Source organism: Loxodonta africana, chromosome 24, assembly GCF_030014295.1.
Source record: "Loxodonta africana isolate mLoxAfr1 chromosome 24, mLoxAfr1.hap2, whole genome shotgun sequence".
Classification (NCBI taxonomy): domain Eukaryota; kingdom Metazoa; phylum Chordata; class Mammalia; order Proboscidea; family Elephantidae; genus Loxodonta; species Loxodonta africana.
The window spans coordinates 62,520,569-62,532,745 of record NC_087365.1 but is presented as its reverse complement, the minus strand read 5'-3'; the positions used below and the strand labels follow the sequence as shown (position 1 = coordinate 62,532,745).

General features: G+C 55.3%; 1 protein-coding gene across 2 annotated transcripts; it reads right to left on the bottom strand.

Annotated features, from left to right (window-relative positions):
* Positions 1 to 243: 243 nt before the first annotated feature.
* Positions 244 to 11,324, bottom strand: OGFR (opioid growth factor receptor). Of its 2 annotated transcripts, none has more exons than XM_003421794.4 (7): positions 11,157 to 11,324; positions 5,513 to 5,581; positions 4,754 to 4,832; positions 3,603 to 3,681; positions 2,629 to 2,695; positions 1,944 to 2,092; positions 244 to 1,555 (listed from the first exon to the last, which is right to left on the bottom strand). In XM_003421794.4, exons 1-7 carry the CDS (start codon positions 11,310 to 11,312, stop codon positions 622 to 624), a joined length of 1,533 nt encoding a protein of 510 aa, XP_003421842.1. In that variant the 5' UTR covers positions 11,313 to 11,324; the 3' UTR covers positions 244 to 621. The 2 variants fall into 2 exon arrangements, with proteins under 2 accessions (XP_003421842.1, XP_064132391.1); XM_064276321.1 differs by lacking the exon at positions 11,157 to 11,324 and adding an exon at positions 10,559 to 10,971.
* Positions 11,325 to 12,177: the final 853 nt, after the last annotated feature.

Below are 12,177 nucleotides of genomic sequence, written 5' to 3'. Positions count from 1 at the left end.
GGGAGATCTATGTGCTGGGGGTGGGGCGGGGGGGAGGTGTGCTGGAGGGAGGAGTCCTGTGCTCAGGCTCTGTCCTGTGCTGGGGGGCATGTGCTGAGAGCCTGAAGGGCTGCCCCTTGGTCAGAGCCATGCTGTGGCCCAGCTAGGCCACTCGGAACTCGGGAAGAAGCAAGTCCAGAGACCACCCCTACTTATGAGACCAGCCCACCACTGCTAACAGGGTCCAGTTCATGCCCCCAAGACTCAAGGTCAAATGAATTTATTCAGAAAAGGCCTTGGCACCACAATGAGAAAATGAGCCCCCCTCCCCTCCCCGTCCTTAAGGATCAGTTTACAAAGATGAGGAACATGGGGCAGAAAAGGAGAGAGTCAGAAATCAGTTGAGGTAAGAAGAATTCTGAAGTCCGCATTTGACCTCCCTGAGGGGTCTCAGTCCTCCCGGAGGTGGCGGGGGTGGGGGCTGCAGTGACACCCCTACCCCCTCCCCCCGCCCCAGGAGAGGCCAGCACTGCCAGGCACTGGAAAGAGCAGACAACAGGGCTCCTGGGATCCTGGCCCAGAACCCTCACCTGGCAGGGCTGGCCTCCAGGTGGCTGGAGGTGTAGCTCTGCACCCCCTCCTCTATGGTTCTGTGGGTGTAGCTGAAGGCCCCGCCTTGGTTGCTGCCCCTTCGTCTACTGGGGGCCTGGTGGTGGCCTGGGCTGAGCCCTCTGTGGGGCTCCTGGGAGTACTCTGTTCCTCCCCTGCCCGGCCTTCTGCTTCCTCGCTCATCTCACTCTTGCCCTCTCCAGCCTCGGGCCCCTCCAATGCAGCGGGACGCCAGGTGGCGGCCAGTGTCTGGGCCTCACCACCAGCGGCTGTGCCTTCATCCACCTTCCGCCGCTTCCTGATCTCATCGACCACCTTTGACCCCATGGGCTGGGGGCAGGGCTGCTCGCCTTCCTCGGGATCCTGGGCACCCACTCTGAGGCTGCCCTGGCTGAGAGCACACCCCTCCAGGTTCAGGGCGATCTTCTCCACCTCTGAGGAGCTTTGTAGGCCTGGCTCCCCTGGGGCCTGCTCACGCTGGTTCACCTCCAATTTCCTTTTCTTGCTCTCTTTGGGGCTTGAGGGTTCTGGTCCCCACACACCGCAGGCATCCACCTGACTGGCGGCATCTCCCGGGTCTCCTTTGGGGGATTCCGCCTCCTGGGGTACACTGTCCCCACCCGGCCCGCAGGTCCGACCTTGGGCACCAGCTTCGTAGAGGTGGCTCCTGGGCTGGTGGGGAGGTGAGCGGGACTGGAGCTGCAGCAGCTTGTCGTGGGGTGCCCATACGAACTTGCAGCGTGGCTGGAAGTGCTCCCAGGCAAAGTGCAGAAGCTTGCGGCGCTGGTGGCGGCAACGCACAGCAAACACAAAGTAGTCCAGCGTGCTCTGACGCACAGCCGGCAGCTGCCGGTGCACCAGCGTCTCCTCCAGGAAGAAGTGCGCTAGCGGTGCCTGGTAGCGCTCCAGGCCCAGCTCACCCAGAGACTTGAGGATGCGGGTGATGCGGAGATTGTTGTGGCTGTGCCTGTTGGGCGAGAGGTGGGTGGGAGAGTCCAGGGAGGGGCCCAAGGGTGGCCCTGCTTCCTGCGGAGAGCCCCTGTGACCCCATTCCCTCTGCCTGATGGTCCTCAGTCGGGGGCTAATACCTCCCTTATTAGGAAGTCTGTGCTGCCCCTATTGGCAAGGGTGCTCCTAGCATTTTGGGGCAAAGCCATAGTGCTGCAAAGCCAACAGTGCCCCTGAGAAGCCCTGACTACCCTGTGGGCAGGCAAGAAGCAAAACTGACAGGTGCGGTTTCCTTAAATTCCCCCTCCCCATGGTCAGCACCCCACCACCTGCCAACAGGGAGCTCAAGTGCTGGGGATCACATTGCAAGCACCACCCCCAACCTGCCCAAAGGTGCCGGGCCTTACCAGTTCAGGTTCTGGAAGCGCTTCTGGTAGTTGTGGGCACGGCGGACCGCACCTGTGCCTCGGTCTTCCAGCTCTACCCCGTAGAAGCCCAACATGAGCTCATAGGCCAGGACGAACCGTTCCATGGCCTCTGGGCAGCTTTTAAAAGCCTGGAAAATCCGAGATACACTCAGACACCATTGCTGATCCTACCAGGGAATGTACCAGGGAGTGCAGGGGCGTGGCCATATCCAGAGAGCTGGCTTCGGGAAGAGGCATGGACTCTGACTTTCAGGGTGAGAGGATGACTGTGGAGGCCTTGCCAACCACAGGACAGGGACCCATGCAGGCAGGGAACAACCAGCCCACCTCCTTAGTGACCCTCCGAGGTGCGGCTTGGCCCCCCCATTCCTCTGTCCCTCCAGAGGCGGTTCCTAGACTCAGTGCCCCCACTCAAGCTCAAACCAGGGACCACAAAGGGAAAGTCCTCGTCACTGGTCCTCCCCTGGCCTCTGCCCCTAGTGGCCTCAGGGAACACCACTGGGGGGCAGTGAGGTGAGAACCACTTTGGGGGGAAGAATAATTACACTGGGGCCCCATCCGCTCCTGCCATTCCAACTGGCTCCTGAGCAGTGACTGGGGTGCGTGCAGACATTCTGGCGTGATCTCCATGCCTCCTGACCAGAGTCCAGGAACCAGAGCTCACCTCGATCTCCTTCAGTGTGAGGGGCTTGGCGTGCCAGTTCACTCCTGGTTCCCGCAGAGGAAACAGCCTATGGGAGAAAGAGGACCCAGCCCCATTTGGAATCCTACCAGCCTCTGCTGGTCGGCTTGGCCACATGCTCGTTAGTGACGTGGGCAGAACTCCACCCTGGGCTTTTACCCTTATCCCTAGAAAAAGGGACTGCCTGGGCAGAGAGCTAATGCCCAGGGTAAGGGACATAGGCTAGGGGGGCGGGTGGCTGGCACTGGGCCTACAAGGATTAATTGCCTGCTCAGCAGGGGACCTGGAGGGAGAGCTCGGCCAGGCTAGCAGGGTGGCCACTTTTAGTAGGCAAGATGGGGGGTTTTCTTTTTATTCTTTGTTCTCCTTCCTCCAGGGTGCCCTGCAGGTCAGAAGGGGCTCCCTGCTTGCATGCTCCCGAGATTGCTGTCCTCAGGCTGAGGTGTGTTGTGCGTCTGGGGTCTTCCCCCTCCCACCCCATCATGTGGGCCTTCCCAGACAGTCACTCCCAGCTGCCCCTGTGGGCTCCCAAGGACGTACCTGGCGGGCTGCCCCACCCCTCCTCCACAACTACCCCCCCCAGAGCCAGCCCATCACCTCCAAGATATTGGGGTGACTGGTCCAGCAGGCATCTAGTCTGCAGCTCTTCCTGCCCCCCAAGTCCACTTGGGTTCCTGAACACAAGGGCTGCTGGACTAACACCCCTCAGACTGTGGCACAGGCTGGAGTCCTCCCCCAGTGGCCCCTGGCCCCTGGGCCCTGTGACGAGTGTCAAATGTGCACCTGTAAGGTGGACGAAGCTCCAGGAAGGCCAGCGAGCCAGCTCAGGAAGCGCAGCAGCAAAGGGGAGAACCGCTGCTGCCCAGGGTGTGCAGAGGCTCCCCCTCCTTCCCCAGGGCCACAGAGACCCCCTCCCCTCTACTCGCCACTTCCCCCTCCCCACACCCTTCCCTCACCACTGGATGTAGGAATGATTGTCCTCCAGGAGGTCGTAGTCATCCCTCCAGTCTTGAAGAATCTCCTCAATGAAGCAGCCTAAGAGCCCCATGAGACAGGTCAGTGCAGACCACCACCACAGCCCCCAGAAACTACCCACCGCCCTGGGCTCTGTAGATCTCCCAGGGATTACAGGTCCCACCTGACTTTAACCCACTGACTTTGGGCCCCGGCCTCTGCACCCTGGACATGGACCCTTCTAGCGTGTCGAGGGTGATGCTGCGTGAGTGGGCTCTTGCCCCTCTGCGGGACTGGCTCTTCCCAGCTCCATCCTTGCAGATGAGGCACAGGGGGCCCATGTATCCTCCAGCCCTCATCTGGGAAGCCAGGGCTCTGTCCCCAACAACGCTCCAGCTGAGCCCAGCCTAGGGTGGGGCCCACACGTGTTTCTGCAGAGGGCCAGATGGTTAGGACTGCTGGCTTTGTGGGCACGCGGCCTCTGCCAGTGTCGTGCCAAAGCAGCCACAGACAACACGCAGATGAGCTGGTGTGGCTGTGTGCCCACAAAACTTCAATGATGGATAATGAAATGTGGATTTTATGTAACTTTCACATGCCACAAAATACGATCATGTTTTCAGTTTTTTTCCAGCCAATTAAAATAAAAAGTGTTCTTAGTTCTCATTAGTTTAGGAGCGACTGCTTTGCCGCTACCAAGAGTTAAGTCTGAGCTGAGCAGCTGCTACAGAGACCCTCTGGGCTTTCTGTCCCTGGGCAGTGCAAATGGCTAAGCGCTTGGCTGCTAACCAAAAGCTGGTAATTCAAGTCTACCCAGAGGTGCCTTGGAAGAAAGGCTTGGGAATCTACTTCCTAAAGATTACAGCCCCCAAACCCAGCGGAGGCCAGTTCTATTCTGACATACATGGGTCGCCGTCAGTTAGGAGTAACCTGATGACAACTGACTTTCCACGTTTGCCAGCCCCACCCTAGAGACTCGGCTGGAGGACTGGAGTCCCGAAGATGGCCTCCAGGGAGTTCTGTGAAGCCATGTGATAGCCACTGCCCCATGTGAGGACCAAGCCTGGGAGTGGAAAGAGGTACACGCAGTCTCTAAGCCCAGACACCCCACCAGGCCAGAGCAGCATGGCTGGTGGCCAAGGTTAGCACGCACCATTCGGCAGGAACTGGATCTCATTTCTGTAGAAACTCAGGTTGGGCATGTCACCGTTGCAGTCTCGTTCTACCAGGTCCTGCAGAGCCAGAGACATGGGACAATGGGGATCAGAGGCAGGTGCCCGAGGCCTTATAAGAGGACCCCTGGGGGTAGGGTCTGCTCTCGGGACATCCTGACAGCTAGCCCAAGACTCCCAGGGTGCTGGCCTGGCACCCTGCCCACCAGTAGAGCCTTCCTCCATGCTTGAAGCACAGCCGCCCCTCTGGTCACTAGCAGGGAGCCGTCCGAGGCCACCCTCAGTGGGCGAGGGGCTGGGAAGCCACCTTTATCTGTGATCCAGAGGTGGTCCAGCAGGTGCAGAGGGCAGGATGACACTCCCGATTCCAGACTAGAGAACAAAGATGAGACCACCCCAAGGAGACTGCTATGATCAGGTAGCAGGTGAGGGCAGTCTACGTGGCCAGGTCCAGCCCAGCCAATGCGATGACATGACTGATCCGCAGTATGAGACCAGCATGTCTACAGGCAAGGGCCCCAGTTCAGAGGGGAGATGATGCGCCAGCTACCATGACGGGGAGCAGGAGCCTGACCCGTGTCAAGTCAGGCTCTGGCAGGGGTGGTATAGAGCCCTCTCCACCTGGCAGGACTTAGGGACACTCTGTGAGAACACGACAGCTGGTGTGACCTGCGACCCTACTGTCCCCAGGAGAACCTTTGTGGTCAGCCTTCTGGGGCAAGGGCCGGGAAGGGACGTACCGGGTAGTGGTGGCGGTACCTGCGCATGTCCTGCACGGCCCGCCAGTTTCGAGTCCCCTGCATCCTGGCCTGGGGAGAGATGAGATGGGATGAGAACCCCACAGGACACTGCCCCCAGTAAGTCCTGGTGGCAGCAGCAGGACCTGGCCTCTCCCACCAGTTCTTCCCTCAGCTCTTTTTATGGGAGGAGGGATAACACCCTAGTAAAGTACCCCAGTGTCCTGCATAGAGCTAGAGGGGGCCAGAGCCATGACCTAGCACCACTCTCTGACTGGGCGGCTGCTCCAGGCCCCTCCCCATCTTGTGACCACCATTCCTGCCCCTCCCTACCCTGTGACCATCACTCCTGCCCCACCCCCAGCACTGCAGCTATCCAAGCAGCAGAAGGGGCAGCTGCTGGCCACCAGGCAGGCGCAGGGGCTCTGTTACCTCTGGGGTCACTTTCGCTGACCACTCCAGAGACTGAGGCGTACTCCGAGGACCAGTGCACTCATGCGCTACCAGAAAAACCCACCTCAGAGGCCAGTGTCTGGATTCAAGACACCCTGCACACACGGCAAGACACCTATCATCCAAACACAACTAGCGGACAGGGTGAAGGCTGTCATTCTGGGCCCTCCACCACACCTGGACCAACAGCACCTGTGTCGGGACAGAGCATGGCACCTAGGGTGCTAGCAATAGGGAGGTAACAACACTGAGTAACAGGGGTAACACTGTTAAGTAACCAGGGTAACAATGTGGAGTAACATGGGATAAGAACACTACATAACTGGAGGTAACAAGGAATAACTGAGGGTAACAATAGCGTTACGGATTAACTGTGTCCCCTAAAAATGTGTTGCAAATCCTCATTTCTATGCTTGTGGTCCTCCATGTGTCTGTCAGTTTGTCGTACTGTGGGGGCTTGCGTGTTGCTGTGAAGCTGGAAGCTATGCCACTGATATTCAGATACCAGCAGGGTCACCCACGGAGGACAGGTTTCAGCTGAGCTTCCAGACTAGGACAGACTAGGAAGAAGGACCTGACAGTCTACTTCTGAAAAGCATTAGCCAGTGAAAATCTTATGAATAGCAGCGGAACGTTGTCTGATATAGTGCTGGAAGATGACCCCTCAAGGTTGGAAGGCACTCAAAAGATGACTGGGGAAGAGCTGCCTCCTCAAAGTAGAGTCAACCTTAATGATGTGGGTGGAGTAAAGCTTTCGGGACCTTCATTTGCTGATGTGGCATGACTCAAAATAAGAAAAAACAGCTGCAAAAATCCATTAATAATCGGAAGCTGGAATGTACGAAGTATGAATCTAGGAAAATTAGAATTCATCAAAAATGAAATGGAACGCATAAACACTGATATGCTAGGCATTAGCGAACTGAAATGGACTGGTATTGGCCATTCTGAATCGGACAATCATATAGTCTACTATGCTGGGAATGATACCTCAAAGAGGAATGGTGTTGCGTTCATCATCAAAAAGAACGTTTCAAGATCCTGAAGTACAACGCTGTCAGTGATAGGATAATATCCCTAGGCCTACAAGGAAGACCAGTTAATACAACTATTATTCAAATTTATGCACCAACCACTAGGGCCAAAGATGAAGAAACAGAAGATTTTTACCAGCTGCTGCAGTCTGAAATTGATCGAACGTGCAATCAAGATGCATTGATAATTACTGGTGATTTTAATGTGAAAGTTGGAAACGAAGAAGAAGGATCAGTAGTTGGAAAATATGGCCTGATACAAACAATTCTGGAGATCGAATGACAGAATTTTGTAAGACCAACGACTTCTTCGTTGCAAATACCTTCTTTCACCAACATAAACGGTGACTATACACATGGACCTCACCAGATGGAACATGCAGAAATCAAATTGACTACACCTGTGGAAAGAGATGATGGAAAAGCTCAATATCATCAGTCAGAACAAGGCCAGGGGTCGACTGTGGAACAGACCATCAATTGCTCATATGCAAGTTCAGGCTGAAACTGAAGAAAATCAGAGCAAGTCCATGAGAGCCAAAATATGACCTTGAGTATATCCCACCTGAATTTAGAGACCACCTGACGAATAGATTTGATGCACTGAACACTGGTGACCGAAGACCAGAGGAGTTGTGGAATGACATCAAGGACATCATCCATGAAGAACGCAAGAGGTCACTGAAAAGACAGGAAAGAAAGACCAAGATGGATGTCGGAGGCGACGGTGAAACTTGCTCTCGAACGTCGAGCAGCTAAAGCAAAAGGAAGAAATGATGAAGTAAAAGAACTGCACAGAAGACTTCAAAGGGCAGCTCAAGAAGACAAAGTATTACAATGACATGTGCAAAGAGCTGGAGATGGAAAACCAAAAGGGAAGAACATGCTCGGTGTTTCTCAGACTGAAAGAACTGAAGAAAAAATTCAAGCCTCAAGTTGCAATAGTGAAGGATTCAATGGGGAAAATATTAAACGACACAGGAAGCATCAAAAGAAGGTGGAAGGAATACACAGAGTCATTATACCAAAAAGAATTAGTCAATGTTCAACCATTTCAAGAGGTGGCATATGATCAGGAACCAATGGTACTGAAGGAAAAGTCCAATCTGCTCTGAAGGCACTGGTGAAAAACAAGGCTCCAGGAATTGACAGAATATCAATTGACATGTTTCAACAAATGGATGCAGCACTGGAGGTGCTCACTTGTCTATGCCAAGAAATACGGAAGACAGATTTCCTGGCCAACTGACCGGAAGAGATCCATATTTATGCCTATTCCCAAGAAAAGTGATCCAACTGAATGTGGAAATTATAGAACAATATCATTAATATCACAAGCAAGTAAAATTTTACTGAAGATCATTCAAAAACGGCTGCAGCAGCATATTGACATGGAACTGCCAGAAATTCAGGCCGGTTTCAGAAGAGGATGTGGAACCAGGGATATCACTGCTAATGTCAGATGGAATCCTGGCTAAAAGCAGAGCATACCAGAAGGATGTATACCTGTGTTTTACTGATTATGCAAAGGCATTTGACTATGTGGATCATAACAAATTATGGGTAACATTGAGAAAAATGGGAATTCCAGAACACTTAATTGTGCTCATGAGGAAACTTTACATAGATCAAGAGGCAGTTGTTCTGACAGAACAAGGGGATACTGATTGGTTTAAAGTCAGGAAAGGGTGTGCATCAGGGTTGTATTCTTTCACCATACCTACTCAATCTGTATGCTGAGCAAATGATCAGAGAAGCTAGACTATATAAAGAAGAACGGGGCATCAGGATTGGAGGAAGACTCATCAACAACCTGCGTCATGCAGATGACACAACCTTGCTTGCTGAAAGTGAAGAAGACTTGAAGCACTTACTAATGAAGATCAAAGACCACAGCCTTCAGTATGGATTGCACCTCAACATAAAGAAAACAAAAATCCTCACAACTGGGCCAATGAGCAACATCATGATAAACAGAGAAAAGGCTGAAGTTGTCAAGGATTTCATTATACTGGGATCCAAATCAACAGCCATGGAAGCAGCAGTCAAGAAATCAAAAGATGCATTGCATTGGGTAAATCTGCTGCAAAGGACCCCTCTAAAGTGTTGAAGAGCAAAGTTGTCACCTCGAAGACTGAGGTGGGCCTGACCCAAGCCATGGTATTTTCGATCACATCATATGCATGTGAAAGCTTGACAATAAATAAGGAAGACAGAAGAAGAGTTGATGCCTTTGAATTGTGGTGTTGGCGAAGAATATCGAATATACCATGAACTGCCAGAAGAACAGATAAATCTGTCCTGTAAGCAGTACAACCAGAATGCTCCTTAGAAGGACGGCGAGACTGCATCTTACGTACTTTGGACATGTTGTCAGGAGGGATCAGTCTCTGGAGAAGGACATCATGCTTGGCAAAGTACAGGGTCAGTGGAAAAGAGGAAGATCCTCAACAAGGTGGACTGACACAGTGGTTGCAATAATGGGGTCAAGCATAACAACGATTGTAAGGATGGCGCAGGACCGGGGAGTGTTTCGTTCTGTTGTGCATAGGGTCCCTGAGTCAGAAGAACTCAAGGGCACCTAACAACAATAATTATGGTTGTGGTTATAATCCCATTTGGGAATGGGTTGTCTTTGTTATGCTAATGAGGCAAGGCTGAGGTTTATCTTGAGTCAATCTGTTTTGAGATATAAGAGAGATTAAACAAGCCAGCAGAGCAGCGATGATGCCAAGCCACATGGAGATCGCCCAGGAACCAGATGCCGAAGAGACAAGGACCTTCCCCAGAGCCAAGAGAGAGAGAATGCCTTCCCCTAGAGCTGATACCCTGAATTTGGACTTCTAGCCTCCTTAAACTGAGAGAGAATAAATTTCTGTTCATTAAAGCCATCCACTTGAGGCATTTCTGTTATAGCAGCACCAGATGATTAAGACGAACAGTGAGTAACCAAGAGGTAACAACACCGAGTAACGGGGGGTAACGATGTCAAGTAACTAACTCTTCTGGGAGTAACAACGCAAAGTAAGCAGGGATAACAATGTGAAGTAACATGGAGTAATGACATCACATAACGGGGGTTACAAGGAATAACGGGGGGTAGCAATAGTGGGTAAAGGGGGGGGCGGGTAACAACACCAAATAACCAGGGGTAACAGTGCTGAGTAACTGAACTGAGGGTTAACAACTCAGAGTAACCGGGGTAACACCGTCAAGTAACCAGAGATAACAACATCCAGTAATGCAGGAAAGTTCTGATGCTCCGGAGACGAAAACAGAAGTAAAAGTGGAAGTGTGGGCCACCGCTGGCCACCCTTGGTGCTCACACAAGTCACACTGACGGGGCCCCAAAGTCCACCTTCCTAGATGGCAGTGAACTTGGCAGTGTTAGCACTCAGAAAAAACAGTGGGGGTGGGGGCAGACTGGGGGGCCTAAGGGCCTGAGGGGGTGCAGGGGTGCCAGGCTCCCAGGGTTGAGAACAGGGTGCAGGGTGGAAGCAGGGATCAGGGAGAGGCCGATGCGGGAAGTTCAGGGATAGAGGGAGGTGGTGGAGGTGGCTACCGTGGAGGCCTGGGACCCCTTGGGGGGACAGAGAGCCCACAGATCTCCAGCTGGGCTGTGACAGGAGAGTTTTCCCGAAGAGCGCCTCTCACACCGGACACAGCACTGGATCCGGGCCTGAGGTGGCCCTGGATTTCCGGCGGGGCAGTGCGGACCGCCTGGGGCTGAAGGACCAACGGATAGGGGAGCCCAGGGTGGGCGCTGGGAGAACCCAGGACCCAAACATTGGCAGCGCCCCGGCCTATGGGTTCAGGGCTCCCCAGAGCCAAGTACCCGACGCCTGACCTGGGGCAGGGCTCTGTCCATCCCACCCCGCCACACCCAATTCCCAGGCGGCCGGGTGAAGTCCCCCCGCAGGGCGCAGAGAACTCGCAGGTGCCGAGGCCAGGCGGCCCAGGGCTGGAGAAGACAGGTCCGGCGGGGAGTGGGACGCGAGGAAAAGCGGTGGGTGGGAGCGGGGAGCGCCCGGGAGGACTCGGGGGGCCGTGGGGATGGGGGCGCGGGGGAAGGTGCGCGGGGGGATGGGGGCGCGCCGGGGGTCGGGGCGCGCCGGGGGTCGGGGCGCGCCGGGGGTGGGTGCCCCAGGACCGGGCCGCACCTGGAGGGCGCCGGGCCGCGCCGCCCTCGGCTCGTCGTCGTCGTCGTCCCCGTCCGCGTCCCCGTCCGCCTCGGCCCCCGCCCTCTGGCGCCCCGCGTCCCCCTCCGCGTCCTCCGCGTCCTCCTCCCAGGTGGAGTCGCAGTCCGGGTCGTCCATGCTGGCGGCGGCCGACTCTGCGCGCCCTCAGAGGGCGGAAGCGAAAGTGAAAGCGGAGGAAGCGCGGGGGCGGGGCTTCTGGCGGGCGGGGCTTCTGGCGGGCGGGGCGCCGGCCGAGGCAGCACCTCCGTGACAGCCCGTAGCCGGCTGCGGATTCCGTCTGCCGGAGGGCGCCCCCCCAGGATATCACCCGCGCCAGGATGCTCCCCCTGGAGGATGCCTCCTTCGGAGATCCCCCATGATGCATCCCTGCTAGGTGCCCCCCCCAGAATGCTTCCCCTCACAAGTGCCTGACCACCTGGAGGATGCCCCTCGCCCCCCATTCTCCCCCGAAGGATGCCCCTGTCCACACGGGGGTTACTCTCCCTGCAGAGTCTCCCCCCCGAAGATACCCCCTTCCTCAGGGGACGCCCCCATGCCTTCTCCCCACCCCAAGGTAGCAACAAGCAAAGGCCAGGTAAAGTCTCCTTAGGGGCCCCTACAGGGACCGAGAGCTGGCTGCCTGCCCTTTTTACGCAGACTTGAGTCCCTGGGCGCTGGTCTCTGATTCTTGCGGACTGTCAACCCTTATTAACGCTACAGGGGCAGCCCCACCTTTCTGAAAGGACCGTGGTGACTCCCCGAAAGTTGTGGAGCTCTGGGGCTTTCTGCAAACCATTTACAAACAACAGCCAGGGTACGTGTCCCCAGGACCGGGCGTGGCCACTGCGGGCACTGTCATGGGCCTGACCAGCTCCAGTTCAGTCATTTGCAGCTGGCCTGGGAGATCCGGCTGTTGGCACCACGCATGAAGGGCCTCTGATGGAGGCTTTGATGAGCTATGTGAGCACGTGGATGGGGGCTCCATCTCTCCCCCACCCCCGGG